Genomic DNA, 17,533 nt, shown 5'->3' with positions numbered 1-17,533 from the left:
AAACCAGTTGAGTTCCTTCACACCAAACTAGGCAAACTACTTCTGTGGTCTACTCCATACACAAACATTGTATGCTTCATATTTATGACTTTCTGTAACTGAAGGGGGTGATCATGTAGTCTTTACCGTGCTGTTCACCTTCTTGTTTCCAAATACCAACTGTAGTCACTTGAAATACACTTCTGTTCACTTGTATGACCTTAATGCTCTGAGCAGGTCTTCAGAGCACCAACATGTAAAAATTGTGCTCAGAGCAATAAATTAAAAGCACAACCACCAAAGTTAAAGATTTAAAAGTTTATTCATGCTGCTGTCAGACATTTACTCAGTTCATTAATATATTTACAACAGTTAAAAAATTAAATTATCATAGCTACACATAGCTGTAGTGTTTGAGACCACCAACCTGTACAGACCTATTAGGTCTGAGGCCTAATAGACTGGCCTACAACTGAACAGCTCAAGGCCTGCTTGACCTGCTAACACAAGCTCCCAAGTCAAACTTTTCAATTAAAAAAAGAAAAAGAAAAAAAAACCCTAGGGAAAGGGCGTTTAAAAAAAAAAAAAAAAGAAAGAAAGAAAGAAATCCATACACCAAAATCAAGCTGTGATGTTGAGTGCTAACGCTTGTTCACAACTATCACCACATCCACTTAAAGCCCCCTGTTGTCCCAGATTTCCTGAGCCTTGGTGCTCTCCAGCTGCTGCAGGTGGAGGGCCAGCGGCAGCAGCAGGTCGCTCAGGTGCTGACTGGAGAAGGTGAAGGCATTGTGGGCTGTAGCCTCTGCAGGCGGGGTGGCGAGAGGAGAGGTCGATGGAGGAGAGGAGGAGGTTGAGGAGTTGGGTGAGCTGGCTGTGAAGGGAGAGGTAGGGGAGGGTAAACCTGAACTTCCAGGGGACAGCTGAGGGTAGAAGGAGCCTCCCAGGTTCTGTTGTGAGGTTTTGATCTTGCTGGGGAGGCCGTGCTGGAAACGACAGCGTGTTCCGTACAAGCAGAAGCCAAAAGAGTTGAATGTGCGGCACAGAGCTCCACGTGGCTTCCACTCCCTGGTCTGTGGTTGGAGCTGGGGGCTGGGAACAGGCTCCGTCTTCTCAACATCCAGAGACTCCGGAACACCAGCGACATCACCACCCTCGACATGCAGGAAGTTACAGCGGGTGCCAAAGGGACAAACGCCAAAGGAGCGGAAGGTGCGACAGGGAACATTCCTGCGACGACGCTGGGCAGGGCGCTGCTCAGTGGCGTTGTGGACGAAGAGGCAGCGGCTGCCGTAATAGCAGTATCCCGTAGTGTGGTAGCTGCGACACAACTCCGTCTTGTACTTTGGGTGACGGAAGGGAACATGGAGCTCATGGAGGCCGTGGGCAAACTGACAGCGCTCAGCATATTTGCAGAAACCGGTAGCAGAGTAGCTGGTGCAGAGCTCTGTCTTGTAGCGGGTGGAGCAGACCCAGGGGATAAGGGGAGGGGAAGAGGACTCTACCAGGGGTAGCAGCGCCTTAGCGAGAGAGACTCCACTGCCACCATCTCCATCTGACGCCTCACTGGACAGCAGGTTGTCCACCATCTCCTCATCTTGGTAGGAAGGCAGGAACAAGTCATCCCCACTAGTCTGAAAAAAAAAAAAACATTGTCATTTGAGAGGTTGGAATGATACAATAATCTGACCTCATCTCCTTGCTGGCATCTGTTCCAGTTTATAACTTCTTCAAAAGGGCAACTCCAACTGGACATATTAAACTATTTACAGGTGGCGAGTTCTACTGCATGTGAATAGTAAGCCCTCTGTGGCTCCAGAGGAAACGGCATGAAATCTCAAATTGCCTCCAGTGATGTCACTCAGTTGCATTGTGGGTAATGTAGGCACTAGGTTTTCAAGAGTAGTGTGATCTCTTCTGCTGTATCCATTTAGATCACTCATTTTAAAAACTGTCCATGAGTCCAGTGTTAGACCAGTGGACAGGTTTTAGAAATGTGGTGCCTACATTACCCACAAAGCAATCCAGTCACCAAGCAACATTACTGGAGGAAGTTTATTCAGATTACATACAGCTTCCCCTGGAGTCACAAGACTTTCTACTACCCCCCATTTGCAGTAGTATGCCAACTGTAAACAGTTTAATTGAACTCCAGTATTTATTTTTTTAAGTTTGAAAGGGCTCAGTGCAAAACAAAAGCAGCATCAAGCTAACATGGTACATCTCACTGCAACCACAAATGTTTTGTCATCATTTACCACTGCTCAGCTTTTTAAGCATTTACCCAGATTTAGAGATCATGAGCCAACAGGGGGCAATAGAAGGAAAAGACGGCATCTGATGAGAATTATCCTTTCTTCATTAACAGTTAAGCCACAGAAAGTCAAACAACCTCAGGTTTTAAATGGGGGACAAAAAATAATAATAAAATTAAAACAACCCTAACCCAATTGAAACGCAGCACGATTGGCCTACGGACAAACTAGAGCAGATGTTATTTGGTTGCTTTACAGATATAACAGTAGAAGCATTCCTTTGATAAAGCTACAGCCAGCCTATTAAATTCATCTAGTGTACTGATTATTTCATATCAACACACAGCCTCCAACTGCAGCAGCATGCAGGAAACTGACATCCATTTGTCTCATAAGCTATGATGTTGTAAATTAATTTAAAAGGCACCACCAACATGCACAATGTACGGGACCTACCTCAAACATGGTGGCAGACAGACAGACAGACAGAGGGGCGGAGAGTAGCTGGTGATATGTGGAGCCGGAGGCAGCCTGCAGTCTCCCTGTGACACCGTACGTTCTCAGAGCGGCATGGACCCGAACACTATTGTTCTGTTCAGCTCAGGAGACACACGTGTAGACCTGCTGCTGTCTATGTGTCTTTTAAACCGCTTCGGTCTTCCCGCCTTCACTCAGATGAGCATCAGGTGCGCACAAGCTCAACGTCACAGGTGTGTCTCGAGCGGCCAATCGCGTCCACGTGCGGCACCGGGCTGAACCAGACTGGTTCGTGGCTGTGATAACGATTAGCCTAAATCCTGTGGATGTGTTGGAGTCAAGTGTGGCTCATTGATTGTGTCAGGACAGTGTGAGACACCAGAGTCCCTCTGGTCCTCACCTCTCTGCTGTCTTCTTCATGTGCTCTCATTTTCAGAATCACAATCAGGAATCCGTTAATGTCCCGCAAATGGAGAAATTTGTTTTTCCCAGCACCCAAACGACAGAATATTACAAAATACAAGACCAACAGCAAAAATAGACAATATACTTAAAAAGGTAAGAAATAGAATATACATATAAACACGATATAGTACAAAATTAACAACAGTGAATTTTTATCGACAATTACACACATTTATTTACTGACTGCAACTTCTTCACTGTCCCATTCAGTGAAGACATTAATGTGCTGGTGGCAATCAACATCCTCAGTGAATACCCGGTGAGCCTCAGCTCCTGGCACATCTGTCAGAACTAACACCTGAGAGGGAAGTACTTGAAGCAAAGCTCCTAATTAAAAGCCGTCTGATAGGCATACAGCTGAGCACAAATATTTCCTTTAGCTGGGCCAATCTTTGTTTAGGTTTTTTCAATCAGGCCCAGAGCAATCATTAAAGGAGCACTATGTGGTTTTGTTGAAGAAATGTTAATGAAGAAAGGAAGATCTTCATTGGTTGATTTTTATTCTGCCTAAACAAACTAAATAATCAAACTCATTGTTTTCATGGGTGAATAAACAAACCGACCTTAAAGGACAACACAATTTATACTATTTTACTTTATTTATACGTGGTGGACCCTACCTTCCTAGCTTCAAACAGTGTTCTGGGACCTTACCTTCCTCTGAGAACAGCTTGTTTATTCACTTATGAAAAAAGTTTGTATTATTTCCTCATTAATATTAGAAATATTAAAGTTCACAATTTTAATTTCTTCTCCATAACTACATAGTACTCCTTTAAATATTTTATATGGACTTCCAGTAGAGGCAGAATCACACACCCCACATGATTCCCAGGGATTCGATGCACATGAAAATAATTCAAATAAGAATGTATAAATGTCTGATTTTACTTTTTGTAATGATATTTTCAATCCTAGAAGAAGTAATTGAGCTTTAACAAACATAGACCCTTGTCAGACTGAAGATGCAGCTCTATCCACTGATTGAATGTAACTAAATAGATTTACTCAAGTATTTTAGTATTTATAAAAGTTGTTAGTAGTTTTTCTGCTACTTTATACTTCCACTCCAATACATTTCGGAGGCAAATACAGTACTTTTTAGTCACACTTGTTTAATAACATTATTTGATATTTACTTTGCAGAAAGTAATGCATTTTAAAATGTATTTATATTTATATTTATCGCAATATCAGATCTGATAATCAGACAGGCTAACAATCAATCAACCCATAGTATACAGAATCAACATTCATGTAAAATAATGCATATTTTACCTTCACTTTTAGGCTACTTTGATACTTAAGTATGTTTAATACAGATACATTATGAGTATTTGTATGGATGACTTTTAATTTTTATTTTCTAACAATATCTTTACTTTAACTATGACTTGGTATGACTTTTTGTACGTTTCACAACACACAATCAAGTTTCATTAAGATTTGGACTCACTAGAAGAAGGTGCTCCTCCTGTCTGTGCTTGTAGTCTTGCTGAAATTAAACAGCTTTTCCTCAGTGGCAATTCCCTTTGAGGGTGCTTCAGGTTTTTCTCCAGTATGCCTTTCGTCCCCAGATGTCTTTGTGAGTTTTTTCAACAGCTATGAAGCCACAAGTACAGAGGCACCCATACATCATGACAGTATGCCCCATTAACCAGGGAATCCTGTTTGTTCTTCAGACAATGGCTACTCTCAATAGTGATCTCCTCACACAGTATCTGAGGCCTCTTCCTAATCTACAGGGTTCAAAGTTGTAGAGAAAACATTAAAATGCTGAAGTGGTGTGAGCACTGGTGGACTGGAGGCAGACTATAATTTTTAACAGTGATGTGGAACTGCAGAGCTTTGGAGTGGAGATAGTGATATATTACTATTGTGAACATGAGAGAAACACAGTTGACAAAGAGCCCATGACTGACCACAAAGAAAAAAAAAATCTTTATTTCTTTTCTTATCAAGATACATTAAAGGATACAGAGACATTGGAATAAAAAACACTTGAGAAAAGTTTAAATTGTAGCATGTCCGTCTCTCCATCATACAAAAATCAGCACCCTGTCCCTTTTGAATGTTGCCTCTGGGTTTCAATGACCACCCCACCCACACTATGACGGAGAGCAATGTTTCACATGTACAGTAGCCTATTAGAGCCATCTCCAAAATACTGGAGCAGAATTACACAGTTTAGATGTAAAAAAGTTTAAAATATGCCAGTTTTTCACTTATTTTTACACAGATTAGTATTTGCTACAAACTCAAGACTTCAATTTCTTTTTTTTCTCCGAGAAATATTACAAAGCCCACATTGGGACCGAACTTTCTTATAAAACCAGTGGAACCCCTCACTAGAGTGGGGATTCACAGGCATTATAATTATCCAATTAACAACTTACTTTTAGTACTCACCCTTTCATAACAGTACAAACACAGGGAACTAAAATAAACCAAGCAAAAGTTGAGACAGCTGAAGATTCCTTTCATATCGTCTTCAAACCCAGCCACAATCAAAAACATCACCTCTGTTCTGCATCACCAGACACTCCCAGAAGAGGATTAAGGCCGTATGAATAAAGTTCTGAATGAATCAATACAACTCTAATCTCAGACTCTTTTTGCAATTCATAACATACACTTTTCGAACTTCATTTTTGGCCCTAATTTTCTTCTGTGTGTCAACAAATTTGCTGCATTATTAACACACCTTTAGTTTTTCTTCTGTATCAGTTTCATTCTAACCAACCAAATAGCACATTGTCAGAACTACTGTGGCTTTAATTGAGACATAACCTCAGGGTCAAAGAGTCCCTTCACAATGGATGACAACATTAAAAAAAATTTTTTTTTTTTTGCACATTATGGCTTTGTTTTGGATTCTTGCAGACTCAGACATAGTACCACTAAGCAAAATGTGTTCTCTCATCATAGCAAGTCACACATTCATATGTGCAACTCAATGAAAACCACAGTAATTTGAATTTACGCAGATAGACTCCAATGACGACCCTCTCCCCCTTTGATTCCAGACTGCCTGTTTGGACTTCTTGGGGTGAGGTCAGGAGAACAGGAGGAGTCGGGACACTTTTCTCTTTAAACTGCCTAAAAAGTGGGGATCAAGTGACAGGAGATGCCTGTAAAAAATGACTATTGTGGTGTGAAGGTGGAGATGGGACTGAGCACAAGTGAGGACAAAACAAATATGAGCACTTTCAGTCGAGGTGCACACTAACACTTTCAGCCTACCAGCTAAAGTAAACATTCCAGCTTTAAAAAGTGTGTTAATAACATATTCTCAAATTCATTTGGGTTCTCTGGGCTACTTGGATTCCACCGGAAAACTGGTTGGAGCTGTTCATTGTGTTTTTTATGTTTCAAGTCTCGATCTACTTGAGGCGTTTAGAATGCTGCAATGCCGTTTTGCTGTGGAGCCCCAGAAAAGTTTTGTGGACTACAAAACTTCACCTGACATTCCATTGGCATAACAACTGAGTATTCTTTTTTTTTTTGAGTGAACGTAACCATAACCTTATCATTAAAAGCTATCTGGCAGATTAATTTAGAATAGCAATATGGTTAGTTGCAGCCCTGAGACAATTTAGTGAGCATCTAACAGGGTGACATTTGATTTTTTGACACTTGATCAGCTTTGACCATAGTGAGAAAACAACAACCTACTTTTTGTTAAATTCTATCCTCACTTTACCTTTGCTTCTCTCTCTGCATACTGTCAAACACTAGAGTAACATTATTAGGTTCAGGTGGGATGAACCTCTGGGGATTTATTAACCCTTTAACAGGCTTGTGTTTGTCTACTAACAGATGATGGGAAAAGATGACAATTTACAGAGAAAAATAAAATGGCTGTATATGGATCAAACATGGTGTTCACACTGCCTGAGAGCTGCCATGTCAAAGAGTCTCCTCAACTCCCCAATGAACATGTGTACTGTCTAAAAGCTACAATCAACAGCTATTCAGATTCTTCCCTGCTGAAATTGAGTAAAGAAGTTTATGAGTGAAAATCAGATTCCACCTTCGGCCTGCTACAACGGTCCCATTTCTACCTGCCCACCCCCTGTTCTCCTTACATACTGTGGGTGACCCCCCTTAAATGATGCATATATTTACACAAAGATAGAGACATGGAGGAAAAACAAAGTGTGCTTTATCACCATTGTTTCAGGATGAGAAATATCTTGATTTAAATTACACATTTAAAAACAGATGGCATTGAAAAGGGGAGCAAAATAATTCTGGATTTGCAATAAAATACTACAAAGCCCAAGGTGTTGTGTGAGTTTCAGCGTGTTGATGTGTGTGTTCAACTTCATGGAAATGTACAGTTGTGTGTGTGTGTGTGTGTGTGTGTGTGTGTGTGTGTGTGTGTGTGTTAGACACAACTTTTGGGAAGTAACAGAGGACTAAAGAAAAATGACACTGAAAAGAGGGAAAATAAAGACTACTGGTATGGCGTAATGTGCTGCCTGTTAAGTGATGGCTTGAGCACAGACCCGCCCTCTCCACCTCCCATCCAATCCCCATGTCCTGCTGAAAGACCCCCAAGTCCCTTCTCTTCAGTCCTCCAGGACAATGGGTTCGCTGGTGCTGGAGGGGAGCAGGGGCATGGCCAGGGAGCGAGGGGGCAGTGGCAGCTTGATCCGAACCAAGAGATGAGGCTTCCTTGCTGCCCGACGCATCTCTGACTGGGTCAGATGTTTCCTCAGAGCCCTGGTCGAAAGAGAGCACCAGGACATCACTTACAAGTCCAATACTTCACCTCTAAGGCAAATTTCTCTGTGACAGCTACAACACAAGTTTGACAAAGTAATGTTACAATCAGCTGACTACCCGTTGATGAAGGCAGTGAGCAGTGAGTGACAACTTGGTAACATCCATAACGACGACATCAAATACACATGGACATGGGTTAGTTGTGTGGTGTGACAGATAAAAAAAAACCCAGCACATTGTGTTTGTCCTCCACATTACAGAATTCTTCTGACACAGTGAGTAAAATTTACCTGGTGTCCTTCGTAGCCACAAATACCACAGGGTTGGGTGCCTCTCCCTGGCTGACCTTCTGCCTCTTGATGACCGACTGAGAGGTGGTCCTCATACCTGAAGTGTACGGCCTCCCATTGGCTGGGTAGGGCACCCCTGTAGCCTGTGAACCAATGAAAGACCAAGAAGTTGAATAAACCATGTTTTTTTCACAAATAGAAAGCAGCTAACATTGAACATGAGTATAGTGGCGCTGAGCTAGCAGTATAGCGGCGCTGCGCCACCGTTCCATTGGGAGAACCCTGTTTCCGTTTCTCTCGCACAGTATGTGTCTGCTCCGTTGACTTTCTTTGTCTCCAGCATGTTTTATAAAGTTAAAAAAAGTTTTAAAAAATAAATGCTAAAATGGGTTGCAAAATATATTTAGGCTACGTTGGTATTCTTGGGCGGCCTGCCCAAGTAATGTGTGTGAGACACTTGCTTAGTTGGCTGGAGCTGATTCTTTGTGTTTTGGTAGTTACTAAGTGGTATACAGTAGTCTGATGCTGGAATCATGATACACATGTGTATCTCTGTGGACCTATGCAGAAAAGACTCACAAAGTAACTGTGGGAGAAGCTGAGACACACACACACACCTCCCGAATCTCAAGACCATGTTGTGCATACTGCTTGTCAAGCAAGGTGACGTTTTGATTTAGCTCCTGACACCAGTCATATTCCAAACAAAAAAAAAAACACGAAAAGAACATGAACGTGTGTTTGTGCAGAATACTGACGCTGTCAAAGCCTCTCTTTCCCAGCAGGCTTTGGCCCACACGAGGCTGGCTGGCCTGATTCCTGTTGATGGGTGTCGGGGGTCCTCTAGATGCCTTCAGTTTCAGAGGAGCTGAGATGGCTGGAGAAACAACAACAACCAATCAGACAGGGGGTAGGACAGATACGGCGCACATATATGGCCTGTGTTTATAAAGTGCTTTTCGAGTTGACCTACTAGTACAACACATGCCGCAACATATTGAGACACACACACACAAACTCATACACTAGATAGCAGAGGCTGTAGCCATGCAAGGCACTGACTTGCTTGTCAGGAGCAATTCTGTGCTTTCTATCCAAAGGGCCCCTAAAAATTGGATGATTATGATGTCACATGATGTGTTCTTACCTAAATCCTTCACTATCGTGGCCAGTGACTGTCGAGGCACCACCTTACTCTTTAAAGGAGTTTTTGTGGCTTTGGGCAGCCGGATCATACCTGAGGATACAGACATTTCAAATCACACATTTCTTCAGTGTGGTTTAGATAAAGCAGCTTGTTCAATGTGCTGGTTCACACAGAACATTTAAACGCATGAACAACTGTTGAAAATCAAAGCATGTGATATGACTGAACATCCTCAACCTTAACTTGATAGCAGTCTAGAAAAGAGCATTGAAGACTCACAAAATTAAAAATGTACATAAGATGGTGTCACATAATGTCTGTGTAATCATATTAACAATAGGCTTCTTGTAAACCGGAGCAGTGTTAATGAATGTGTGTACATACACTCAGCTTTGACGGCATTGGCGTTGATGGAAGCGTAGGGGCGCCGTGCTGCACGGCGAGGCTGCAGAATGTCCTCACACACCCGGCGAGCGATGCGGGTCAGCTTGGTGGTCTGCAGGATGAACGTCTGGCGGTTCTTGGCCAGCAGTTTGGCTCGACCCTCGTTGCGAGTGAACGGTGACATGCCCTGGACCTCCTGACGTGTCATGTGACCGCGGGGGCCTGACTCCTGGATGGAGAGGAAGAAGGGACATCATGAGGGATGCAACTATACCATGACACATGGAATTCTGAGTTGTCAACCCTTGTTTATAACTCAAATTTAATATCAATTGAAAAACCTTCTTAAAAGGTGATAAGACTGAGAAAGGAGACTTACGGAGCCAGCTCTAGCAGCACCCTCTAGCTGTGTAGGGGTCTTCAGGCCTCCATATTTCTTCCAGTAGTTCCAACAGGAGGCACACAATCTGCACTGCATATTAGGAGGTCCCCAGGCATACCACTGAGGAGACTGGGCCGCTACGTTGGTGGAGGGAGAAAAATAAAAGTGAGGAAAATAAATCTCAACAACTTATATCTGTGTCATTCATTTGTTTTTGCTAACATCTTTTCATGAGCTGCACTGTTTTAAGATGGAGTCCAGACGGACACCAAAGTCTGCAGTGATATTAAGTTGGAAAAAGGCTGTGCCACTAAAGACAATGCATGTAGTAAAGAGGAAGTAACAACTGAACTGTCACTGATAAGCTTTCACTAACAGTACAGACACAGTAGAACAACAAGTCTATGAAACAATCCTCTTTCTATAGGTGACACAGCAGGTTTTCACATCTGCTGCCCTGTAAAAACATATGTATCCATTGTACTCTACACTTCAAGAATTGCCTGTACAGACAGATTTGCTATATCCACTAAGATTTATTGTTGTAAAACAATTTAACTTGAAACAGTCATGTCTGTGTCAGTTCATCTTCATCATCATACTAGTTTTAAATCCTTTTAAATAAGCAACAAAACAACAAATCAACAACAAAATCTGAAGTCATTTTTTTTCTCAGAAATGTCTTCTCCTGTCTGCAAATGAATGTACAGAAACTATCGTCAAGGAACCCATCATGGAACTTACTGTGGCAGCTCTCACAGCTGAGTCCTTTCTGAAAGCCTGCCGCCCCATTCATGCCAGGCTTACTGCCTGGAACCATGATCTGGTTGGGGTTGGGTTTGGTGCTAGTGAAGTGAGGAGTGGAGAGTGGAAAGAAGAGTGAGTTACTCAGTTCATATTCATGGAAACTACTAGCAGTTTAGCAGTTCACAGTCATACTCACTAGGTGGGGATGTACACCTGCTTCAGCTTACTGTCTGCTTCCGCTGCTTTTAGTCGTTTCTGACAAAGAGAAAACAAAGAATGACAAAGGGCTTTATCTCCAGGTTAACCCAAATCAAGCTATTTTGGCACTAAATATAGATCTACCTGTTGGATGTAGCGGTCGGTAGTCTTCCACATGTAGTAGAACTGGACCACACTGGCTAGAGACTTCCAGGGCAGCTGAAGGAGAGGAAAACATGTATTGAACCAGAACTCCGCATAAAGGGTATATACAGGACAGTTTAATATATTGAATTCAATATCCCCACTGATCTAGTGTCCACCACCACGATAAAAGACGACAGAAAAGAAGCGCTTACAAAGTCCTGGCGGATGTCGTTGAAGTCTTTGCCGTATTTCTCCAGAGCCTCCTCAAATAGCATGGCCTCTGAGGCGCTCCACTCCTCCATCTCATCGCGGCACAGCACTGGTCCCCCCTGTGGAACCAGGGTGGACATGGCTTTGGCCAAGTCATAGTTGTTCTTCTGCAATGTGTCCATTGCATGGAACTGAGAGCAGAGAGAGGGTAGGGATGAGTGGTGGAACATCAGAGCTTCATCATCACAGACACCAGTCTATATATTTATCCACCCTACCATACAAGTACACACTTCTAAACACAGACTGGTACCACTAGTATTACAATATGTATCATAGCCAGAGGTACCTGATTATCTGGCCCGACACAAGTAAACCGAGCAGTTTTGCTTCATTGTAATATTACCTGGCCCCATCCCCCAAGTGACAACACTCATGAAAATGGTAAGGATGACAAAAACTAATCTAAAAACTAGATTAGGACAGGCAGGACACTACTCACATGAAATCTTACAAAATGACAGATAAAAAAAAAAAAATCTCCATTTAATGTCCCCAACAACTTCTGTAGTCTCATTTAACCACTTGTTTGCAAGGTAAACACTTTAAAATTCACAAAACAGTTAATGTACGTTGTGAAAAGTTTGACCTGTGGTATCTATAGAGCCCCTCACTCAAAAAAAAATGGAAGACATTTTCTCTGAGCTGTTGCACACAGCCACACAGCACTGCTAACAGCTCACTACTCTCCTGTCGGTATCAATACAGATTTTCAGTGCCCTCTTGGTTTAACCAGTACAACATATTTGAAAGGTCCACCCAGTGTTTGTAACTAGCTCTGATACAGCACTGTGGAGAGACAGATCACCATGGTAACAGCATGAGAAGATGCGCTAAATTGTAGTCGGAAGCACTTGGTTCCGTTTATCATTTGGGACTGTCTGTTCATAATAACTACATTTCTGTCATCCCCAAGGGAGCTAAACAGAAAAACTGTGCATAGTAACTTTTGTTAAACTGTGAATTGCAGTTAAATGTGACAACACATTTTTTATGGATACAGTTTTGAGGTTACCAAAGCTTAACATCAGTGCACATTTTATCAATCTGAAGTAACCAGGTACTCCATGTGATGGAGTATTGGCTTCTGGGCTCAAAGACCGCAGTGCAAAGACTGAGACACATGAGACTTTAACAACTTTACTTTTTCTTTAATCTCTTTTTTCAGTTTAGAGAACTTCACTTTGTTTTAAACCTATTTCTTAAAATGTATGTATAATAAATCTAATTATTCATGAATGGTGATTTTACTATGCCACTAATAACTATTGTAACAATTGTAGGTGATGATACAGTAAAAAAAAGTCCCTTTGATCGGTATCAGCCAATACTGGGTGGCTGTGGGTCCGGTGTAGAGCCACCATCTTGTTATTGGAAGGTCGCTGGTTCAGTTCCCCTGGTCTGCATGTTGAAGTGTCCTTGGGCAAGATTCTGAATCCCAAACCGCTCCTGATGTGCTGGTCGGCACCTTGCATGGCAGCCACCACCATCAGTGTATGAATGTATGCATGAATTACTGTAAGTTGCTTTGGACAAAAGCATCTGCAAAATGCTCTAAAATGTAAAAATACTGCTTCCAGCAACTGGTGATCGCACCCTGAATATCCTGATCAGAGCACCCTTATTCAACACATTGACTTCAAGAAGCGGAAAGCAGGAGTTCAAGAATGCTCAACCGTTTCTGGCTTTTGGGACTTCTATTTGCAGCACTCTTGTATACTATAGAATGGAAAATGAGCTTGTGGACACACACACACACACACACATAAACACAGTCAGTAGTCTCACCAGTGTAATGTCTCTTGAGGCTGCAGCTGCACTCATGTGGAGGCTGGGCTGACGGATGGAGCTGCTGCAGTCGAGGGCCCGAGCAAATGTCCCCACAGCTCTGAAATAAACAGACACTGATCAATGAATGATCACTGATCTGTCTCTGCTACATTTACAGTTAGGATATAGTAGTATGTTTATGGGGTAGTGTGTGTAGTGCTGAATATTATTTAAATGGCCACTAGATGGAGTGTTTGGCTCTTAGACCAATTCACGGACAACAGGATGATTCCCTCCAAAAGCAAAGTTATTATACATTTCATGCTGCAATGCCATATGCTGCTGTAATATCATCTTCTCATTGCTAAACTAGTGTTAAATGCATACCAAATGCACATCAAGTGATAAATATGTTATGTATATTTACCCTGAATTGAATAAACACCTCTGATACATCCATGGCAGAGGTCTGTGTGACAGATACTGATATGCTGCTCACCAGTCACACTAGACTAAAACAATCTTATCTTAAGCTGCTGCCAACAACACACGATGCATTTGTCACCATGAAAAATATCTTTTTTCCAGGAGAATATAAAACTTGTTGCCAATTTATGCATTTCCTCTAGAAAAGCTGTTATGGTAGAGTCAGAAGTCGTCATGGTAACAGGATCTAGCAATGATGATGCAACTAGGTGACAGATGGCAGGGAAGTGTTACCTTGCCACCACCAGGAACTGGTCGATCTGAGGATCTTTGAGCTGGTTGTTGGGGTCCCACACCTTGGTCTCCAGCTTCTCCTGGACCCTATTGTCTGATTCACCTGGTACAAAGAGTAAGTGCTCAACTCTTTACCATTTCTACTTTAAAGATGACAACAGCTCACCTAGTGATTAAAAAGTCAAACCTAAGCTTGCCAGGTATCTGCAACTCACCCTCAGCAAGCTTATCAGGGATCTCTGCCTGGTACTTAGAGCCCACCCGGATCTCGCCCTGGTCTGCAAGCAGGGTCTTCTGGACAGGGTCAAACACCAGCGAGTAGAAGAAACAGTCCTGGATAGAAAACACAGCAGAAGATTAGGGGTAAACTGATTATCGGTCTCAGGTCCGATTATAGCGGCCACTATTCAGCATTTTTCAGTGGTATCTGTGTTGTCGTGTCTCTTTGCTAATAAAATGAATTTAGAAATCTAAAACTTTGGCTCTGATGTAGCGCTGAAGTCTGAGCAGAGAGAGACCAGCAGCGGGAACCGTAAACAAAATAATGCATTATTAGAATAATAAAAGACCAGTATTTTACACTATTTGACAAATTATCTGATTGCAAGTACAAAATTTTATTTTTGAAATGAGTTTTATGTTCTTTCAAATTCCTGTTTTTGTTTGACACATCACAAGAAGTTTTGTTTGTTTCTTTTGGCACAAACCTAATTCCATACTGATGCAGTATCCTGTCTCCACTCTGTGGGTCTGCTTTATGTCCCGCCCACAACACTATCTGATTGGTTACACATCACAAGTAATTGTAGATTCAGATTATTCAATGTTTATAGGCAAAGTAACTAGTACGTGTTAAAAGAATGGAAATGTCTTGTATTTTTTTTTATGGCAAATCGGTTCCAATTATCAGTTATCTGTCTCTTTGATTACCAATAATCAGTATCGGCTTGTAAAAACATACTGGTCGACTTCTACAAAATATTACAGCTGCTTGACAAATGCACATTCTTCCAAGTATTCATTTACTGCACCTGTGTTTTTATAATGTGAAAAATGAAAACATGGAATATATATAGATGGTGTCTTACCTCTTTATCCAGGTAGCCAACCAAGACATCGGTTTCATTAAGGAGGGTGACGTTGCATTTTCCCCTGAGGAGACACAGGGTAGCACTCAGAGACAAAGATGGACAGATTCTCTATGGTCTCAAAGGTAAAAATAAATGTTTGATGCAAAGACTTAAATTAGTTTAATGCAACAGCCAACAAGAATCAAGCACTTTTCAGAGTAAAGCTGATATTATCGTTTGCAATCTAAAAAAATAGCATTGCATTCAAAAAACAATTGCATAAAAGAAGTATTTTGATCAATGGTCTCAGACTTTTTGACCCTGTTGTGTTTTTGGAGTTTATCCATCAAATACATAAAGTTGAAATGGCTCATTTTTTTCTGATTAAAAAAGTGAGTGCATGTTTTAGGGATGGATTACACACATTAAAACATATATATCAAGTTCAACACAAATTAAATCTGGTATTTTGGAATTACCTGCTGTTCAAGTATAAAAAAAATATCTCTTTGGTCCATTTGCTATTCTTATCATAGCATCATTCTTATTCTTATCCACTCACATCCTGACCTAAATATTTAAGTAATAAAGTGAACAATACAGACTGAGTCCACCATACTTGGATTTTTATGTAATGTGTTGGTATGACTAAGTCTCTTTGGCATCTATCTAAGAATCATTCATCAACAACTGAACATGATGGGTAACAGCTCTTTCTAAAGATGGAATAAACTGGGATGACCTGTGCGGGGACAGAACACATCACTGCTTTAAATGACTGCAGCAAAGACCGTTTACCCAGCAGTTCAGTCCCAACTGTGCATGGCAGGTGTGTAGATTCAAACTTAACTGCAGCTGCTGGTAGAAAATATGTACCGTATGTGAGTAGCAGGTAGAGATTCAAACTGTCGAGACAGGAAGAGTTCTCTGTGTTTGAGCTGGTGTTTCTGTTGTTCAGACAGCGTCGGCTGCTTTGACTCCTCCTCAAATTCTCCTACAACACAAACACATCAGCATCAGCCCTGTTTTCTATGGAGATGACAAACAACATTCACTGTCACAAAATAAAAGTTGACATACAGAATTCAAGTACGTCCCGCTGGCTGCCTGCTTCATTACGATAAAGTGATGTATTTTCTGAATTACCAGGCTGTTCTACTTATTCTCATAAGTGTCATTACCCACTAAGTCATTCTATCCACACAAGTGATAATTATTGATCAAAAATCAAAACCTTCGAATGCTTCGAGTGGTCAAATGCAGAGAACAGATTTCATTGTACGCTGTAATGTGTATAAGTTATTTCATTCACAGAATTAACAGTACAATAACCATCTCAGATAATATTACCGTTTCACAGTATCGCAGCACCACACAATGATTACATTATTGTTATTAGCAGCAATGACCCTGAAAAGATTGATCACAGAGGGACTTTTTGGATGAGCGAAGAAGCTTCATTATAATTTCAAGAAATATTGCGTGCTGACAGACATGAAACGGGTGACAAAAAGGCACATCTTATCTTATCATCTTAAACTTGAAATGTATTTTTTAAGTAAACACCAGAATTTAATTCCATTGATAAGCAAATGTACACAGAATGATAACCCTCAATTCTGGTACCACGGTATACTTTTAAACCCTTATATGATACAATAAGTGAGGCGTATTACCTTCCCCTATCAGCAGATAGTGTATGTTATGACACAGTCTATCAGGAATGCACACTTGCACTTATTTGATTGACCAACACAGGCTGCATTGCACTGCGTCAGGAGAGGTATCAGACTCAACATATAGAAAAATCTGCATCAGGACGCCTGCTGTCCTCAAGTAGTGGTCTCACTGACATAAATAAGAAGGCAGCCCATTTTGTCTGTAGACACACATTGATGTAATTACCTTTTACTGTCTAAAGTTAAATTCTTACTTTGCTTTTATTGCTTTCAATTCCTATTGCAAGTAGTAAATATTTTGTAAATCCCCTGAAGAGCACTTTATATGAGTTCAAATGTCATCAATTTATCAAGTAAGGGAAAAGTGGTCCGAAGCGCTAAGCGGTGCTTTTACTTTAATTAATCAGACTTAGGCAAGAATGTATTAATTTAAGAGTGTACTTTATCTTTGCCATCCACTACAATGCACAGGCCCACAGTCTGATATTAATGTACTTCGTGTAAAACAATGTGAGTGCTTCACATTACCACACCCATGTGACACCCATGTTTCCAGCCAGTAAGAGATATCAACAAATTAAGCCATAGGCAGCTCTATGTGTGTATGTGCATGTGTGCATGTGTGTGAGATTACGGCCACTAGATTGCGCTTTCCTAATTTCAGGCTGGTGAGTAATTTGTTGCAAGCTGGAGGGGAGGGACTATATCGCTCCATCTCTGTGGACTCCGCCCCTGCACTCAGCCACAGGAAACCCTGTCAGTAAGGGCAAGGGAGAGAGGGAGCGCGAGAGACTCAGAGATAGTGTGCGAGAGGGACGGTAC

At 41.4% G+C, this 17,533-nt stretch overlaps 2 protein-coding genes across 2 annotated transcripts in view; both read right to left on the bottom strand.

Moving 5' to 3' along the window:
- Positions 1 to 282: 282 nt before the first annotated feature.
- cth1 (cysteine three histidine 1) lies at positions 283 to 2,893 on the bottom strand. Its single transcript, XM_037112638.1, has 2 exons — positions 2,691 to 2,893; positions 283 to 1,613 (listed from the first exon to the last, which is right to left on the bottom strand). Exons 1-2 carry the CDS (start codon positions 2,697 to 2,699, stop codon positions 654 to 656), a joined length of 969 nt encoding a protein of 322 aa, XP_036968533.1. The 5' UTR covers positions 2,700 to 2,893; the 3' UTR covers positions 283 to 653.
- A 2,201-nt stretch (positions 2,894 to 5,094) lies between these two features.
- The window catches only part of mta2 (metastasis associated 1 family, member 2), a 38,712-nt gene continuing 26,273 nt past the window's right edge, over positions 5,095 to 17,533 (bottom strand). Inside the window, exons 4-18 of the mRNA XM_037112049.1 lie at positions 15,909 to 16,026; positions 15,051 to 15,114; positions 14,178 to 14,295; positions 13,963 to 14,065; positions 13,261 to 13,360; positions 11,415 to 11,603; positions 11,200 to 11,274; positions 11,054 to 11,112; positions 10,855 to 10,955; positions 10,108 to 10,247; positions 9,729 to 9,957; positions 9,345 to 9,434; positions 8,956 to 9,074; positions 8,198 to 8,340; positions 5,095 to 7,904 (exon numbers count right to left, since the gene is read on the bottom strand). Coding sequence (XP_036967944.1) covers positions 7,751 to 7,904; positions 8,198 to 8,340; positions 8,956 to 9,074; positions 9,345 to 9,434; positions 9,729 to 9,957; positions 10,108 to 10,247; positions 10,855 to 10,955; positions 11,054 to 11,112; positions 11,200 to 11,274; positions 11,415 to 11,603; positions 13,261 to 13,360; positions 13,963 to 14,065; positions 14,178 to 14,295; positions 15,051 to 15,114; positions 15,909 to 16,026 — 1,802 coding nt within the window. The 3' untranslated portion in view covers positions 5,095 to 7,750. The remainder of the gene's footprint in view (positions 7,905 to 8,197; positions 8,341 to 8,955; positions 9,075 to 9,344; positions 9,435 to 9,728; positions 9,958 to 10,107; positions 10,248 to 10,854; positions 10,956 to 11,053; positions 11,113 to 11,199; positions 11,275 to 11,414; positions 11,604 to 13,260; positions 13,361 to 13,962; positions 14,066 to 14,177; positions 14,296 to 15,050; positions 15,115 to 15,908; positions 16,027 to 17,533) is intronic.

The sequence above is a fragment of the Acanthopagrus latus genome, chromosome 10 (genome assembly GCF_904848185.1).
Source record: "Acanthopagrus latus isolate v.2019 chromosome 10, fAcaLat1.1, whole genome shotgun sequence".
NCBI classification, from domain to species: Eukaryota; Metazoa; Chordata; class Actinopteri; order Spariformes; family Sparidae; genus Acanthopagrus; species Acanthopagrus latus.
The sequence above is the reverse complement of the archived record's forward strand: the minus strand, read 5'-3'. Positions and strand labels throughout refer to the sequence as shown.